The sequence below is a fragment of the Gigantopelta aegis genome, chromosome 8 (genome assembly GCF_016097555.1).
Source record: "Gigantopelta aegis isolate Gae_Host chromosome 8, Gae_host_genome, whole genome shotgun sequence".
Classification (NCBI taxonomy): Eukaryota; Metazoa; Mollusca; class Gastropoda; order Neomphalida; family Peltospiridae; genus Gigantopelta; species Gigantopelta aegis.
Window position 1 is genome coordinate 23550402 of NC_054706.1, and position 19734 is coordinate 23570135.

Here is a 19734-nt window from a genome sequence, read left to right on the forward strand (position 1 = left end):
CAGAATCTAGATCAGTCATGAATGGTAGAGTGCTAACCTGAAGTGCAGTGAGTAGTAGGTTTTCTTTTTAAAAAATACCCATTGATTAATTAATAAATTTACTCTAATGGTGTGATTAAACAAAATAAACTTTTGACTTTTAACTTGTAAATAAAAAAAATAAAAATAAAATATATATATATATATATATAATCTGGTAGAAAACATTTTCACCAACTAGTGTTCCATAAGCTAATCAGATAACAAGTAATTAAAAAGGATCTTTTATATGTATTTTTCCATGGGCAGGATAGCACTTACCACAGCCTTAAAAATACTTGTTGGGTTTTCTAAAGGAAGCACTTGCTACTAATGGAAATAGTGGGTTTCATCTCTGAGACTATATGTTAAAAATACCAAATATTTGATATCCAATTGCCAAATCAGTGTGCTCTAGTTGTGTCATTAAACAAAACAAACCTTAAGTCAAAAGGGATCAAGCATTATAACATAGTTTAGAAAATGGTTTTATTTAACAACACCATGAGAGCACATGCATTGATTGACAGAACCGGCCTCGGTCGCATAGTGGTTAGGCCATCGGTCTACAGGCTGGTAGGTACTGGGTTCAGATCCCAGTCGAGGCATGGGATTTTTAATCCAGATACCGACTCCAAACCCTGAGTGAGTGCTCCGCAAGGCTCAATGGGTAGGTGTAAACCACTTGCACCGACCAGTGATCCATAACTGGTTCAACAAAGGCCATGGTTTGTGCTATCCTGCCTGTGGGAAGCGCAAATAAAAGATCCCTTGCTGCTAATCGGAAAGAGTAGCCCATGTAGTGGCGACAGCAGGTTTCCTCTCAAAATCTGTGTGGTCCTTAACCATATGTCTGACGCCATATAACCATAAATAAAATGTGTTGAGTGTGTCGTTAAATAAAACATTTCTTTCTTTTGATTGACAGATGCATTAATAATCATCAGCTATTTGATACTTTTTTTTCACTCATAGTCTTTAAAAAAAAACTGATACATGTTTCCATTAACAGCAAGAGATCTTTTATATGCACTTTCCCACAGACAGGATGGTCCACACCATGGCATTCAGATGCCGGTCATGGTGTGCTATCAGTAAATGGGTCAGCTGAGGTGATTGGATCCTATGATGCAAACACCTCAGGTGGGCATTCTACTGACTGAAAGAAAGAAATATTTTATTTAACAATGCACTCAACACATTTTATTTACGGTTATATGTCGTCAGACATATGGTTAAGGACCACACAGATAATGAAAGAAACCTGCTGTCGCCACTTCATTGGCTACTCTTTTCAGTTAGCAGCAAGGGATATTTTATATGCACCATCCCACAGACAGGATAGTACATACCATGGCCTTTGTTACACCAGTTGTGGAGTACTGGCCGGAACGAGAAATAGCCCAATGGGGCCCACCGACCAGGATCGATCCTTAACTGACACATATCAAGCGAGCACTTTGCCACTGGGCTATGTCCCGTCCCCGTGATCCTATGATGCAAACACCTCAGGTGGGCGTTCTACTGACTGAGCATGATCCTGTGCACTGCACTATAGATCTACATACTTACTCCCAATGATTAATGAGGAGTGTGATACATATACAGAACTTCATACGTTGTTTTCGCTTCCTATCATCGTTTATTTTGCACAAGAATATATACCACGAGACCGTGTGGTATGTTCTTTCGCAAAATAAATGAGTGCAATTAAATAGGAAGCGAAAACAACGTATGTCAAGGTCTGTATTTATTACATACCTTCTTTTAAGTCTTACAAACACAGTTTTTAATTTAACGTCATAACAACATTTTGTTAAATCTATGATCAAAACTCCTTTCATTAAGAACCATACTCTGCGACAGCCTTGTGCAATGTTTTAAATACGATGTAACATAATTTGTATATCATATATGACGTCAGTAAATAAAAGGCGCTAACTGCAATAAAATTTAAAAGGGAATTCCCCATTTAAAAGTTCTGGTCCAGATCACACACATATGTGCGATACAAAATAAATTTATGACACTGTTTCAAAATGCCTTTATCACTATAGTAAGATTGAATAGGTATGTAATAAATACTGATGAATGAAATAAGGGAACAAATTTAATTCACTATTAAAGTACATATGTAGTTATTCCAGTATAAAAATACAGAGATGTGGCACTGAATGTTAGTAGCATGGTTAAATTTCTGACACTATGCATGAGTGTTCCGGTTACAGTAACTATTTGCAATTACCAGCCTCGGTGGTGTCGTTGTTAAGCCATCGGACATAAGGCTGGTAGGTACTGGGTTTGCAGCCTGGTACCGGCTCCCACCCAGAGCGAGTTTTAACGACTCGGTGAGTAGGTGTCAGACCACTACACCCTCATTTCTCTCACTAACCATTAACAACTAACCCACTGTCCTGGACAGATAGCCCAGATAGCTGAGATGTGTGCCCAGGACAGCGTGCTTGAACCTTAATTGCATATAAGCATGAAAATAAGTTGAAATGTAAAATGCAAGTACCTCTTATATGTTCCCTTACTTGTTTCCATCAGTATAGTTTAGCATGCAGTGCATCCAAGTAGTGCATGTTTGATGAGCAGCAGCCATGCTGATTAAACAAAAGACTGGCATATCATTAGACAAAGTTTCACACCTGTCTTGGACATATCCACCGGGAAATTTGGAAAATGTGCCCAGGACAGACATCCTTGAACCTTCAGAGGATGTAAACATGTGTCAAATGGTTGATTGATTGATTGAAAGTTTCAGAGTTGAAATAAAACTTGTAGAGTTCTTCTCTGAGGTCATTATATAGGATCAGTTTCCCACAGTGTTTGGCCAATAGCGGGTACATCAAATGTTATGGTATGTGCTGTCTTGCCCATGGAAAAGTAATATAAAAGATACCTACCTGCTATTCGGTAGGAGCAGCCTGTATGACAGCTGCAGGTTCCTGTTTTCAATCTCTTTAAACTTAAGTATTGAAATAACTATATATATTGTTAAACCAGAACTCCTTTCCTTAAACACTGGTTCCTTTCTAAAAACAAGTCTACCATGCTTTGTAGAAGTCAAATGTTTGTGTGTGTTCCACTTTCATATTCCCAAAAGTGATGGTTACCAACCCCCAACTTGATTTTCAGAAGAAACATGAAATCTCTGCAGTCTGGGAAGAAGGAAAGACTACGTTGAAGTTGTCTTGTAATCATTATAAGCAGATACATTCTGGAAGTTAATACTTTAATTAACAACCAGAATACAACGAAACCCAAACTCCCTCTTTCTTTCTCTCCCCCTCTTCTCCCATTCTCTCTCTCTCTTTGTCTGTCTGTCTGTGTGTGTGTGTGTGTGTGTGTGTGTGTGTCTTTCTCTCTCTCTCTCTCTCTCTCTCTCTGTCTCTGTCTCTGTCTCTGTCTCTGTCTCTGTCTGTGTCTGTCTCTGTGTCTGTCTGTCTGTGTCTCTGTCTCTGTCTCTGTCTGTCTCTGTCTCTGTCTCTCACTCTCACTCTCACTCTCACTCTCACTCTCACTCTCTCTCACTCTCACTCTCACTCTCACTCTCACTCTCAGTCTCACTTTCTCTTTCACTATCTTTTTATCTTTCTCATTCACTCTGTCTTAATTTCTCAGTGTCTTTCTGTGCCTCTCTGTCTGTCTCTCTGTGCCTCTCTGTCTGTCTCTCTGTGTTTGCTTCTTATGCTTCTTACATGTTACCTGTGGCAGAGCTCAGTGTTGGAGAAAATGAAGATTTGTGTGTTTATATATAATGGTGTTGAGTGTCTGTCTGTTAGTAGTGCTGACACAGTAATTACCTATAAATTGTTTTACTGCATGCAGACATGTTTAAAACTTTCCTGTCCATACATAAAATTTCCTATCTCTGTTAATGGTTCTGCAGTTCTTATTTATCATAATTATAGACTCTTGGCTGTGGTAACCTTTCATTTATAGTCTGAGAACGAAGTCATTTGTTTAAAAGGAAATTGTCTTTGAAAGGGCTCTCAAATGACAATAATTTTGTCTTAGCTAGGTTTAACAGAGTATTTTAAGGTAAAACTTTTTAAGAAGTGAGAAATTTCTCCAAATATTAAGTACTCAAATTATAAAGTATTTTATTATTTAAAATGTAGTAATTGACTGACTTGGCTACAGAGAAATTAGGGGAAATGTAGTTATTTTCATTTTAAAAGGAACATTGTAGAAGTGGCTACAGTAATTATTCACATTCTTTTAGACTAATATATATTGTAAACTTTTTCATCATTCAGAAAGAAAATGAGCATTTGGTTAATTTAGCTCATGATAGGAACTGGAATGGATTTTATTGAATATATATATATATATATATAAGTGGCTAAATTATGCAATTTTTTATTAGCTAGGCCCATATTTTCTAAGCTATCAAGGTGCTATGATATCATAAAACCATCATAGGCTATGATGCCATTGCGTCACACACCATAGCCTATAATGGTTTTACAATATATATCGTAGGGCTAAGATAGCTTCATAAATATGAGCCAAGGATATAAGATTTTTAGCCAGTCTGTATGAAAATGACCAGTTGTCAGATTTGGTTATTAAGCCTTGGCTTTTCACTTAAAGACTTCACATCGGTTTTGAAAATGTCTTCTGAACTTTCTGTTATTATTGGCTATATCTGGTTTGATCCATGCAGCATCTGTATGCTAGTAAATAAATAATCCGGCTTACAATTGTGAGAAAAAAGATATCATTTAAGTTTAGTTGGGTTATTTAACTGAAGAGTAACCGAATTTGAATTTTGCTTAAAAAATATCTCTAACTAGAATACCTGAACAGTCCTCCACTTAGAAAAAAATTGAATTTTTTTTCTTCTGAATTTGACTAATCATTCATTAAGCTTAATCTTATGCATTCATTTAGTGATAATGCAGAAATGACCACATGTTCAAGGGTGGATCTAAGAGTTTGTAAAGAGGGGATCACAAAATTCTAAAAAGGCCAATTTGAGTTTGCCACAGGCAAATGAGCTGAGCTCCTAATTTAAAGGGAGTGAAATCTGTTTGGGAATTTAGGAGCATGCTCCCTGAACATTTATGAGATAAAGATGTTCAGATACACGTTTTCAGGGCAGTTTAGTGTTATATATTGTCTGTTATGAATTTAACCCGCTCCCTAAAAGAGTAATTAAAAAGGGCACGCAAACTAGTAATCCTAATAATTGAAATCTTTCTTAAGTGCTTCTATAATTCTGATTGTGTAATCGAAAGTTGATCTGTTGGTGCAAACTGACTAAAACTAACACTCTAGAAGAAGTAGTGACATTTTTTTATAATCAGTACACTTTATCGAAATATAATCAACACAAAAATTGACATAACTAAAAACTTTGAGAATTTCTGTTACATTGTGTTATATAATAACTGATGATCGATGATGAAATTCCAACTGATTTCCAACACTACAATAGCCTCTTACTTTTCAAAATCTTGCAATGATTTCTGGATGTCGTGTTTCCAAGGTCAGTTTCCTCTCTGTTAATACCTTTAGCTGTCATTTTTGAAACCTGATCTGTTTTGATACATGTAATAATAAAGTTCTCTTTCCACTTAAGCAATTTAGGATGCAATTTTATGCCCCATTTCACGCACTGTTAAATGCCTAGCAAACTCATGGCTGTATGTGTTCCGATTAACTGTTTCGTCTTGATGGTAAACACTAGCAGATAGCACTGGCTTTCCAACAGTTATAATGACACGACTCCAAATGCAAGCTAAACAAAAAACATGGGCCGAATTTACAAACCCTATTTTGTTTTTACTTGCTTACCATAACTATATGTACATGTATTTATCATGGTATTTATAATGTTTAAACACTGCATTTAAGGCAAACAGGCTTCGTAAATCCATACGTTGGAATGTGTAGTGAAAAACTTTATCATTATAACTCCATTATATCAAATGAAGCATTTTATCAACATATTTTATTTAGCATGAAAACATGGAATAATTACAGTGGAAGCAGACCTTAATACCTACATTGTATTTTTGTTGTTTTATTGAAGATATTGACAAACAAAAATAACTGAATAATGATCATAATTATGATAGTCCTGAAAGACTGTTATTTAAATGATCACATTTTTCATTTGGCTTACCAAGAGTTCAGCTTCGGGTTTGAAAAAACAAAAACATTAAGAAGCAATATTTTCAAAAAAGTAATTTAAAATGTATTGAAGTTTAGTTATGGATAAATAGTTATAATATTGTTTTGTTCATCTTGTATGTTGTAGGCAACCAATCTGCACAAGTTCAAAGTGCACTCGTATGGCAGCCCCGCCTTCTGTGACCACTGTGGATCCCTACTGTACGGCCTCCTACACCAGGGCCTCAAGTGTGATTGTAAGTACACGTTTTCAGGGTGTTTCTTTTTTGTTTTTGTGTTTGTGTTGGCGACCAATCTGCACAAGTTCAAAGTGCACTCGTATGGCAGCCCCGCCTTCTGTGACCACTGTGGATCCCTACTGTACGGCCTCCTACACCAGGGCCTTAAGTGTGATTGTAAGTACATGTTTTCAGGGTGTTTCTTTTTTGTTTTTGTGTTTTTGTTGGCCACTGTGGATCCCTACTGTACGGCCTCCTACACCAGGGCCTTAAGTGTGATTGTAAGTACACGTTTTTAGGGTGTTTCTTTTTTGTTTTTGTGTTTGTGTTGGGGCGGGACATAGCCAAGTGGTGAATCTCTCTCTTGATGTGCGGTCGGTTTGGGATCAGTCCCAGTTGGTGGGTGATTGTAAGTACACTTTTTCACGTTGTTGTTTTTTGTTATTTTTCAAATGTTTTATATTTGTTCGTTCCAGCCAGTGCACCATGAGTGGTGTATCAAAGGCTATGGTATGTGCTATCCTGTCTGTAGGATGGTGCATATAAAAGATCCCTTGATACTAATGAAAAATTTAGAGGGTTTTCTCTCTAAGACTATATGTCAAAATGTATTACTTTTCAGTGGCATCTGTAGCAACATCATCAACTTTTGCATTAAAGTTTATCTTTAAAGTTTTGTGTTTAGATCAGTTTCTCAAAAACTATAAATCCTAGGTCAGTAAAACTTGGTTTATAGTTGCACACATTGCACTGGAAACATCTATGATAGATGAGACATTTAATTCTGCAGAGTTCTTATTTTTAAATGCATCCATATTAAATTGGTCGGTGTTTGTTAAACATTGCAGAATTATTGTTTTGTTGATTCCAGTGTATATTCAAGTGAACCTAGAATTGCTAAACATAATTATTGTTATGAGAGCCATTGATTTAAAACATTGTAGCTGTAACTTGTAAATATGAGCCATAAATCCACTTTCATCAGTACAGACACCCATGATAAGAAATTCTGTGTAATATAAAAATCCAATATATTGTGCTTCATCTTTGATGAAAGTGGACTTCTGTTTTTCTTTTCTTTTTCCACATTTCTTTTTCTTTATGTTAATTATGTTTATTGGTATACTCTTAAAAATGCCAGGATTCTGTGGGTCTGAAGATAGGCCCCTTCCCAAAAGAAAGTGACACTGAAAATTCCCAATTTCTGTACAAAACATTCCTAATACATATATATATTTAATTATGTCTGTTGTAATCAATTAATTTAACAGTGGTGCACTGCATCAGTAAGTGACCTACAATATGTCCAAAGTATGATATACTCACACTAATATTTCCTATCCCATCGGACATGGGACCCTGTTAAAAATCTGCAGTGTAGGGGTGGAATGTAGCCCAATGGTAAAGCATTCGCTTGATGCACAGTTGGTCTAGGATCGATCCCCATTGTTGGACCCATTGGGCTATTTCTCATTCCAGCCAGTGCTCCACAACTGGTGTAACAAAGGCCGTGGTATGTACTATCTTGTCTTTGGGATGGTACATATAAAAGACCTCTTGCTGCTAATTGAAAAGAGCAGTCCATGAAGTGGCATTAACGGGTTTCCTCTCAATATCTTTGTGGTCCTTCACCATATGTCTGATGCCATATAAATATAAATAAAATGTGTTGAGTGCATCATTAAATAAAGCATTTCCTTCCTTCCTGTTTATTATGCATGTTAGCTAACGTCTAACATTCAACAATGGTTGGTCATACACGTGTTACATATTGGTCATATACTTGTCATACTTTAGTCAGTACTGGTAATATATCCAGGAAAACTCTGTGTGTGTAGTCAAACAACGTACATAACTCATCTCCTTTAAGCCAATCTTCTTTTTATTTGTTAGTAATTGAAATTATTAATGGTATCATATGAGGACTGGGGCAATAACTGGCAAAATATACCCTGTACCATAGTAAAGACTTGATATGTTCCTTGAGGCAGAATGGAGTTATTTAATTCCTCTTTTTTTCAGTGTTTGTGTTGCTCAGGTGGTGCAAAATTTGATACCTCCAAATCGATTTTCATTGGCAACTTGTCCTTGTGAATGAAATTACTTTTAAATTATCTGTCAGTGTGCTTAGGGATATGATCAATAGCTTCACTGGTAGCATCCAATGTGGTTATGTTCTTTGTAAAAATAAATTTTGTGAGACAAGTTAACAGCAATCTTACATAGGCCAGTCTTCGCCACGAGCAAAATCAAGCTGAAGATCACTTTTTTAAAATGATTCTAGCTATAGCAAGCAATCACATGAAGTTTAAAGTGAAATTGTATTAAAAATTGTATTGCAAGGTTATCAAGTTGCCACTCTCCTAAAAAGTTTTTTGGCGAGTATGCAGTGGAGTGGACCCAAGCTTTTAAGGCAGTTTAAAATATTTTCCGCTTTACATCTTTTTAAAGCCTTTTTTTAACTATTAAATTACACACTGTTGCTTGTTGTCCTTGTGCCTGTAGCAGTGACAAAAGCATTTTTTTTATGAGAAAAAATGGCCCATAGTTTAGGATCTGTAGGATCATTGGCTTAAAGGAGAAGTATTTGTACTAGATAGAAATGGTTCTTATGGTAAGTCAAGACTTAAAATCTGAAGCCTAATTTTTGGCTCGTTAATTTTGTTATGTCACTGACACATTTGATTTATTCTGAGTTCAATCTTTTTTCCTATTACAACCACAGAACATTCAGTCTTTCAACTTCTTTTGCTGTTCTCTCTCGAGCTTTGACATTACCGATCGGAGGAAGATGCTAGAGGAATTTAAAAAAGAAAAATTAAATTAACAAAACAAAATATCATTTGCAACTTTGTAGCTGTGGCATGCATTGAAGTATAGGCCCCATCGGTGACCAATTGGGCTATTTCTCGCTCCATCCAGTGCACCACGACTGGTATATCAAAGGCTGTGGTATGTGTTATCCTGAATGTGGGATGGTGCATATAAAATATACCTTGCTACTAATGGAAAAATATAGCAGGTATCCTCTCTAAGACTATATGTCAAAATTACCAAATGTTTGACATCCAATCACCGATGATTTCTTTAACCAATGTGCTCTAATGGTGTCATTAAACAAAACTTTCAGATTTAACTACAGGTTTTATATATTATATTACTATACTGGTTTGATAGAATAGTGGGGGTGGGTCAGTGGTGGTTGTGATGTCATTAAACAAACAAACAAAAAAACCTCATTGAATAAATGTGATGTTTTTCTCAGCGAAAGATGGCTCAAAGGACATTTTAAAAAGGCCATGAGAGAATGTTCTCGTGAATAACTGAATGTATTATTAGTACAGTAAGCTAAATCTTTACACAAAATAATTGTAATCCAAATCTCGGCTTATTGATAGATGTAATATTTGCTGTCTGACACGCTATCCTCATTTCATTTTATAAATATACTCAAAAACAAAATAAATGCAACTATTTTAATATAGATTTTTTTTTTCATGATAAAATTAATTTGGTAAATTTCTATTTTTGGTATCATGGCAACCATTAATGAAAGAGGATGACTGAAAATCTTATTTACCATATCATTAACTTGTTATTTCAGTCTTGTTTGTTCTTGTTAGTTTGTAGTGCACTGAAAATTATACCTCTCATCTTTCAAGACGTATATTGATAGCGTTTGCAAAGGGTTAAAGAATTAATGAAAAAAGATACTGTCACAGCAGAATGCAATCTGTTACTAAGCGTGGGAGTTTAGACAGATAGTTGACAGAGAAATCGATTTTTAAAGATTATATTACATCCCACATGAAAAATAAAAATTTAATCATAAATCTTTAGCTTTAATTTTTTTGTTAAAGACTGAAAAAGATCAGTTTAAAGTAAAAAAAATGCCATAGATATGAAAAGGCCTACTGTGCAGTAAAGGGATCAAATGCATATGCAGTTGGTTATTCGTTTGCCTATTAGTTCCCTGCCAATCCATCCATAATGGATTATATTCATTCATTTGAACTTATTTTCGTATTTATATCCAATTAAGGTTCAAGCACGCTGTCCTGGGCACACACCTCAGCTATCTGGACTGTCTGTTAGTGGTTAGTGAGAGAGAAGAGGGTGTAGTGGTCTTACACCTACCCATTGAGTCATTACAACTCGCTCTGAGTGGGAGCCAGTACCGGGCTGCGAACCCTGTACCTACCAGCCTTATGTCCAGTGGCTTAACCATGACACCACCGAGGACAGTAATGGACTATACGTTTTGTCTCCGTCCATTTGTCTGTCCATCTGTCCATTTGTCTGTCCCACATATATACTGACACACAATGAAAATGCAAAACAGATATTTTTCAACATTTTGTTGTGATTAATGAAAAATGTATTTATTGGACTTAAAATAACAATTTATGAGAGGAAGCCATTGATTGGTACTTTTGTCTGGGTTTTAATCCTGGTTTTGTTCTCGTTACACATACAATCGCAGAAACACACAAAATGGTGTGAAATGCGTTCACTACATGCTCAATCATGCTGCATGCAATGCACGTGAAATGCCAGTATGTGGACACATAAAAGTCATGTAACGATGTCATATTCCTCGTCACATTAAGAATGCCACAACTCGGAGAAGAACAAAGGGAGCGAGCGTTGGGCATGGTTCAAGGGGTGACTTCGCAAAGCCAAGTTGCTAGGACCTTCAGAGACCATCCATCAACTACTGGATGACTTGTTGAATGTCATCAACAGACTGGGAGTGTCTGTGATCGACCTCGACCTTGTCAACAACCCGTTACGACCCCACATCAAGATCGGCAGATTCGACGACACCACCTCTGTGACCAGTTCAGAACTGCGACGATGACAGCAAGCAACACGATAGGACATTATGGAAGGCATATCCATCCGATGACGGTCATCCTTCGACTCAGAATGGCTGGACTCAGATGCAGATGCCCGTACAACGGTAACATCATGACACCGCGACATCGTGCTACGAGACTACAGTTTGCTCTCCAGAATGGTAATCATCCACCAGCCTTTTACCAGAGTATTGTTTTCTCAGATGAGTCCCGTTTCTCTTTCTCATTTGCCGATGGAAGAGCACGTGTGTACAGGAGACGGATGTGTGAGGGAACGTGATCGGTTTGGCGGCGGTTGTCTGATGGTATGGGGGGCAATCAACTGTGATTTCAGGAGTGATCTCATCATTATCCATGATGCCCTTACAGCCCAGCGTTATGTTGACGTTATTCTAAGACCAGTTCTCCAGCCACTTTTGCGCCGTCACCGAAGACCAGGAGGTCCTCTTCTGTTTCAACAAGACAATGCCCATCCACATACTGCAAGAATTACCCAGGCATTCCTGCAACAAGCCGGTATCACTGTTATGAACTGGCCCGCCGTTTCACCGGATTTGAACCCAATTGAGCACATGTGGGATGAGTTAGGACGTTGTGTGCATCACCGCCAGCCACCACCGCGTAACGTCGCTGATCTTGTACAGGTGTTGCAGGAGGAGTGGAGGAACATTCTTGTGGCTTATTTGAGATGTTTGTGCCAATCCTTTCCCCGTCATCTTCACGCATGCTCACGGGCCAGTGGTGGACACACCAGATACTGACCTTGATATGGGGGGGGGGGGGGGGGTTTGAACTTTTCGATTACGAATGCAACTCCATTACTGATGATAACTGGCCATGTATCCATGTGAATGTATCTCATGAACACCAGTCATTAATGTCCTATTACATTATCCATCAATTCATTAATAGTTTGTCGTTATTTACAATGAAAAGTTGTTTTTGCGTTTTCATTGTGTGTCAGTATAGTTTTCTGAATGTTTTTTCACAATGCCTCGAGATATTGACAGGGATGGATCCTATAGACCGACCGCGCATCAAGCAAGTGCTTTACCACCAGGCTACATCCCACTATGCTCTGCCAGTGCTTTTAGGAATCACCTTTAACATTGAAATCTTGTGCTGTCTTATCACATTAAATATTAAATCATTACACAAATGTAATGCTATTTACTTTCTAAAATCTATAAATGATTTCCCCCCCCCCCCCCCCCCCCCCCAAATTAAACAAATATATATATAAACAGTATATACCAACATTTCTTTGTGGTTATAGTTAATATAAATACAACATGAAACGTTAAACGGTATAGGTTAATGTTTTGGCAAGAATCTCCTGGGAGAATAAAAGATATATTGATAAATCAGATTATTATAGTAACAGCAATTGCAGGTGGTCCAATTAATCTGCTAATCTTAACATCTTGTGGCACCTTGAATTATGTATTGTCATTGACAAAATGTACTTCTAGAAGTCAGTTGCAGTTTTTTTTCCTAATTTGCCCTGCATGATGGTGTTATCACAAGATGCATATGCTAGTGTAAAGAACAAATTATCGTTGTGTATATTTGTTATGATCAGTTTTTTGGTTGGATGGAGCATATGTTGTAGTAATGATATTTGTTGTAAAGAGGTTTATGCCGTCTCAATAGATTTAGGCGAAAGAAAGAAAGATAAAAAGATAAGGAATAAATGTTTATTGAGATATTGGATATCAAACAGTTTGGTAATTCTGACATGTAGTCTTTAGAGGAAACCTGCTGCAGTGGACAGGGAACTCTTTTAACATGCCCATATCCACAAGAGGTTCAGCCACACCCATCCCGGATCTGGTCTCTGACATCATCAGGGGGCAGTTCTGTGATGGGAACCTGCTGTGTTTTTCCTTTGGCAGCAAGGGATCTTTTATATATGTAACCTTTCCTATAGACAGGACAGCACATATCATTGCCTTTGATATAGCAGTTGTGGAGCACAGATTGGGATAGGAAATAACCCAATCAGAGAATGTGTCCACCGAGATGCTTTGATCCTATGACCAAGGCACGTCAGACGTGTGCCCTACCGACTGAGTTAGATCCCACCCTCTCAATAAATGTTTACAGACACTTCAGAGCACTGTTAATCAGTGGTAATTATGATACTAGGCTTACAGTATGAGAGAAGGAAATAAGCTCATTTTCTTTAGTATCGACAAGGTGTCTTTTATATGCACTTACCTTCAGATATAAGATACGTCTGCAGTCTTGAGTATTTTTTTTACATGTTTATAAGCATTTAGAGTAGATCATCACCCGTGATTTCTTGTTATGATGTCCCACTTTAGATCCTATCTGCCGTCTCGGGATTAGTGGTCACATGCAGAAAAGATGAATAAGATGAACATGCCTTCTTCATCTTGTTTTCAAATCACTTGAGGCAAGATCTTCTTTTTTTTGGATATATGTAACATTCACAGCAGTTAAAAATAATACAGCTGGCAACATGTTAGCAGACTCACTGCTAAACAAGGGGAGGACATAGCCCAGTGGTAAAGCACTTGCTTGATGCGAGGTCGGTGTGGGATCGATCCCCGTTGGTGGGTCCATTGGGCTATTTCTCGTTCCAGCCTACGACTGGTGTATCACTGGCTGTGGTATGTGCTATCCAGTCTGTGGGATGGTGCATATAAAAGATCCCTTGCTGCTAATCGAAAAGAGTAGCCCATGAAGTGGCGACAGCATTTTCCCTCTCTCAATATCTGTGTGGTCCTTAACCATATTTCCAACACCATATAACCATAAATAAAATGTGTTGAGTGCATCGTTAAATAAAACATTTCCTTCCTTCTCCATCTTGTTTTCAGATCACTTGAGGCAAGGTCTTCTCTTTTTTGGATATATGTAACATTCACAGCAGTTAAAAACAATACAGCTGGCAACATGTTAGCAGACCTCACTGCTAAACAAATTGATGCTAAACAAATTGAGGGAAGTGATTAAGTACTCCCTTAACTTGGATCATAGGGAGCCACATAAGATATCACCATGTATTGATACCATATAAATTCACATGCTAAAGTAAGGTTCGACAAATCCATTAGCCGTCGGTCCTGTCAAGTGAATGTTTGGTTGGGCTAGTGGAAATTATCAACTGCATAATATATAGAGCATAAGCCAAAGCTTCTGTGAATGCTAGTCACTTTCGCAAATATTTGTCAAACACTGGCTAAGGGGAACTAAAATGTAGAACAGACCATACCTACAAACCAAAGGTCTCATAACTGATCCCCTAATTATATTGATACCGTATAAATTCACATGCTAAGACAGGGCTAGCTCTGGGTGAGCAAAACAATTCGCCAAATTGTCTATAAAACTTAAAAAATTACGGAAATTGTCAGTTATTTTCTACAAAAAATGTCAATTATTACATGAAATTATTTCGCCAAACTAAACTAAAATAACTATCCTTGTAAGAGGAACTAAAAAATAGGACAGCACATACCAATCAAAGGTCCACTCGGAAGGGTGGTTGAATTGATCCTATGATCTGTTGAACTTCAGGCTATATTCCTCTATCACAAATTTACATCCTAATCCTTTCTCTTGGAAAGCTAGTGTATGTAGAAAAAGATCATTTAATGCTTATCAGAGCAGTAAGTGATGTGCTGTCAGTCTGGGACCGATCCCCATCGGTGGGCCTATTGGGCTATCTCTCGTTCCAGCCAGTGCTCCACAACTGGTATATCAAAGTCTGTGGTATGTGCTATCGTGTCTTTGGGATGATGCATATATAAAAAGATCCCTTGCTACTGATGACAAAATGTAGCGGGTTTCCTCTCTAAGACTATAGGTCAAAATTACCAAATGTTTGACATCCAATAGCCGCTGATTAAAAAATCAATGTGCTCTTAGTAGTCTCGTTACACGTTTAACAAACTTTTAACTTTTTTTTTTGGAAATGAAGGGTGAGTGTGTACATCCTATAAGATTTTCATGAAAGATGTATAGTATATAGACATTTTCTACATTTACATTTAAGTAACAGAACATGAGAGATAGACATCAGCAGTTAATTGTGATTCATACAGTCATCTGATACATTTCAGTCCAACTGTATAGCCCTAATGGGAAATTAATCATGTTAATTTGTTCTTGTGATATTTATTGATAGGAAATGTAATCTTTAACAACTCATAAAGGGTATCATAAAAAAAATAGTGGTGTCTTGCCAACTATTTGCCCACATTAAAAACGCACATTCCAAATCATACTTTTGTATTATTTTTAAAGTGAATTACCACAACAATTAAAGAACAGTGCTAAAGTCTTAATTGTTGCAATCTCTTTTATTGTTCCATTATATGTGAATATGTGAAAGCTAGCCCAACAGGGCTTCTAGATTATGGTAGCCCCACTCACATGGCTAGTGATATTCAGTGTTGGGCTAGTAAATAACTACTATTGCCATGCCCAACATCTAGTAAAAAAAAAAAGATCAAATGTTGCAGTTAAGTCTATTTTGTAAATATGAATATCCTGCCCCCACAACCAACCCCACAATGTTAGTGTTTTTAAACTCTTGTCTCCCTCTTGAGGTGATACATTATCTGATTATTATTATTATTTAGTAAAATTGTATTAACTTGAAGTAAAGTAGGGCTAGTGAATTTTTAATTGTGGCTAGTAAATATTGATCCCATGACTAGTGTATTTTGTAAAAATTCTATAAGTCGTGACTAGTCCTATAGGACAAGTGTCGCTACATCTTTCACTCACTTTTATGAAAAAAAAGAAATGTTTTATTTAACAACGCACTTAATACATTTTATTTATGGTTATATGGCATCAGACGTATGGTTAAGGACACTTTTATGAATTTAAGTTAAAAGGCAAGATATACATTTTTATTTATTACTTTTCCGACAGCTACAGTATGATGGTGGCAGGGTCAATTTTGCATTGCAGGTTCGCATTTACATCAGTTTTACACAAACTATATGATTCCTTGTTCAGCAAAACTTGATAAATAAAGTTGCACCTATGGATGTTTGTCACAGTGCACCAAAAATCTTTAATATATACAGTGAAACCCCTCTAAACTGCACACCCCTGGGACCACTACAAATGTCCGGTATCAAGAGGGATCTTGTTTAGAGAGGTTAAGTTCTGTACTGGTTTTTAAAAAGGGACTCTTCAAAAAGTCCGGTTTTGAGGGAATTCCAGTTTACAGAGGGTCAGGCTTTGAGAGATTTCACTGTATATAATGTTTGTTTTCTTAAAACATCATGCTGTAATATTTGTTATATTATTTCAGCCTGTGATATGAACGTACACAAGCGATGTGAAATGAATGTACCAAAGCTGTGTGGAATTGACCATACAGAAAGACGAGGTCGAATCGATGTCAAGGTCGTACACTCCAATGGCAAGCTGCTAGTAGAAGGTAAGCTGACATAATGTTTATTTATTAATTTTAGTTATTTTCATGCACGATTATACCCACTTATGGCTCAAGCATGCTGTCCTAGGAACATGTACATGTACCTCAGCTATCTCGGTTGTCATTCTTGGACAGTACAGGGCACAAACTTGCCATAGGTTGTGAGTATTACCAACAGCATTTTTGTGCCACTGGATAAAAATGACTGTCGTAGGTAAAGCTCCTTAACGAATGTATACACCTGGTGTACATTATCTTTTTATTATTATTTTCAGTAATTTGTACATTCTAAATATGTCTACATACAATAAAATAACCTTTCAGTCATGTATATTTGCTTCAGAAATCACTTTTTAAAACTTTGCGGTAAGCAGGCTCAAAATTACTGTCAGTTGGCCATTTCGCCCTCTGCAATTTTTAAAAATTCTATGTAGGCAACAAATTCTTAAGTTTGAGCCCTGCAGTATGGTTATAGTTGTTAGTGAGGGAGGAGGAGAGGAACTCTATTAACATGCCCATATTCCACGAAAGGTTTGGGCACGTCTATCCTGAGTCCGGTCTCTGGCATGGCCAGTGATCCGATTCGGGAAAGAACAATTTAATAAGGGAGAAATCAGTTGGGAGAGGGCACACACACGCACGCAAGCACACACACACACAGGCACATGCCCTCCACCCCCACTTCCTACACCAGTGCAGTATACATGTATATGGCATGTATGTCTACCTTGCTTTGATTTTATTGGTTAACTTTTTTTTATAGTAAAACGATCATAAATATAAATATTGTACATTTGTGTATACAGTTGTTAATTTAGTATTGTATAATACATTTACTTATTTCAGTTAGAGAAGCAAGAAACTTGCCCCCTATGGACCCTAATGGACTAGCTGACCCCTACTGCAAAGTGAAACTGATTCCTGATGAAAGTAACAAGACGAAGAAGAAGACGAGGACAGTGAAGGCAACTCTTAACCCAATATGGAACGAACCATTTTCTTTGTAAGTTTTGTTGTTTGGGTTTTTGTTGTTTGTATGGGTTTTGTGGATTTAAAAAAAAAACATATTTGGGGGTGTGGGTGGGATTCAATCAAGATTTTAGTTAGAGCATTATTTTTCAACCATCAGTAAATAATAAAATTGTGTACATTCCCTATAGTGCAGCAAACTACTACTCAAAACATTATTATTGACTGAGCTAAGACTCATTTTCATTTCAACTTATTTTCATGCTTATATCCAATTAAGGTTCAAGCACACTGTCCTGGACACACACCTCAACTATCTGGGATGTCTGTCCAGCACAGTAGGTTAGTTCTGGGTGGGAGCCAGTGCCGGGTTGCGAACCCAGTACCTATCAGCCTTATGTCCGACGGCTTAACCACTACACCACCGAGGCCGGTGCTAAGACTCAATAAATATGTGGTATTGTTTTCTTATTTTTTATGAGTATATTTTTTTGAAATTTAAATAATTAGTATTATTATGATTCTCGGCTTGCATTCATTATGTGTATGTCCTACCATTTGGCCATCTAGCTGCTGTCATCATTTGGTTAACCCCTGCGCGTGCTGTAACCTCACCGTGGTGCAGGGGTGTAACATTCTCTTTGAGAATGGCCAATACAGCACAAATTGAAGTTTAGAGTAAAATTCGGTGTCCGTAAAATTCTGTGATATTTGTATTTGTATTTTTGCACAGTTCTTTACACTGTTTTTGTTTAAACCTTGAATTTTTATGTTGATGTTGATCATCACTTTATTTATTTGCATTACCATAGTTTGACACCCAATAGCCGATGTATTTTTCGTGCTGGGGTGTCGTTAAACATTCATTCATTCATTTGGTTAACGTTTGATTAACATTCATGTACCTATGCAGGGAACATTTTGTTCAGTATCGCGTCGCGATTATCTACACAATTTTAAAACATTAAACAATTTTCAATTAACTAGAAATATTGCTAATATTTTTAAAACAAAATGTTCCCTGGTATGATCACATTTCCACTTGTTTGTGAACGTTGTCTTTTTCTTTTTAAAAAATCTCATTATATGTATTTTTTTACTTAGTTCTCACTCTAGCCAATACACCATGTCTGGCATATCAAAGGCCATGGTATGTGCTATCCTGTCTATGGGATGGTGCATTAAAAAGATCCCTTACTACTAATCGAAAAGAGTAGTCCATGAAGTGGCGACAGCTGGTTTCCTCCCTCAATATATGTGTGATCCTAGCTTGACCATATATCCAACGCCATATAACCATAAATAAAATGTGTTGAGTGTGTCGTTAAATAAAAAAATTCTTCCTTGTTTACTTAGTGACCTTACACCAGAAGATGCTGCGAAAAGACTATCACTGGAGATCTGGGATTGGGATCGGACCTCTCGTAACGACTTCATGGGGTCGTTGTCGTTTGGTATATCGGAAGTGATGAAGAATCCAGCCGACGGCTGGTTCAAGTTGCTAAGTCAGGAGGAGGGAGAGTTTTACGGAATACCTGTCAGTGATGAAGTCGAACCCTCAATGGAAGAGCTCAAAAACAAGCTTCAAGTTCAGGTAAAAAAAAAGAACAACAAAAGTCTTACCTCACAGGTGCAAGGGGCGAGATATAGCCCAGTGGTAAAACGCTATAGGCAACAACAACAATATACATAAAGTGTGTTGATTATATCTATATATATATATATTTATATGTATGTATGTATATAAAAATATGTATATCATATGTAATATAAAAAATATTGTGAGACAGTGAGCTCAGGGCACCTCAACCCTGACACTGCCATTCTATATTCTGAGGACAATAAAATATTTTTTTTTAAATTCTAAAAAAATTCAATAGGCTAATGCACAGTTTGTCTAGGATTCATCCCCATCGGTGGACCTATTAGGCTATTTCTCATTCCAGCCAGTGCAGCACAACTGGTATATCAAAGGCCATGGTATGTACTGTCTGTGGGATGGTGCATATCAAATATCTCTTGATACTAATGGAAAAATGTAGCAACTTTCCTAGATCTGAGACTATATGTAAAAATGAGCTAATTAGCCCATGAAGTA

At 37.1% G+C, this 19734-nt stretch overlaps 1 protein-coding gene across 5 annotated transcripts in view; it reads left to right on the forward strand.

Annotated features, from left to right (window-relative positions):
• The window catches only part of LOC121380057 (calcium-dependent protein kinase C-like), a 238559-nt gene that overhangs the window by 163771 nt on the left and 55054 nt on the right, over positions 1-19734 (forward strand). For 3 of the 5 annotated variants that reach the window (XM_041508792.1, XM_041508793.1, XM_041508794.1), the window contains exons 4-7: positions 6293-6401; positions 16542-16670; positions 17514-17670; positions 18993-19230. In XM_041508792.1, the coding sequence (XP_041364726.1) occupies positions 6293-6401; positions 16542-16670; positions 17514-17670; positions 18993-19230 (633 nt within the window). Of the gene's footprint in view, positions 1-6292; positions 6402-6456; positions 6665-16541; positions 16671-17513; positions 17671-18992; positions 19231-19734 lie in introns of those variants that run through there. The other 2 variants (XM_041508795.1, XM_041508796.1) reach the window with 2 other exon arrangements.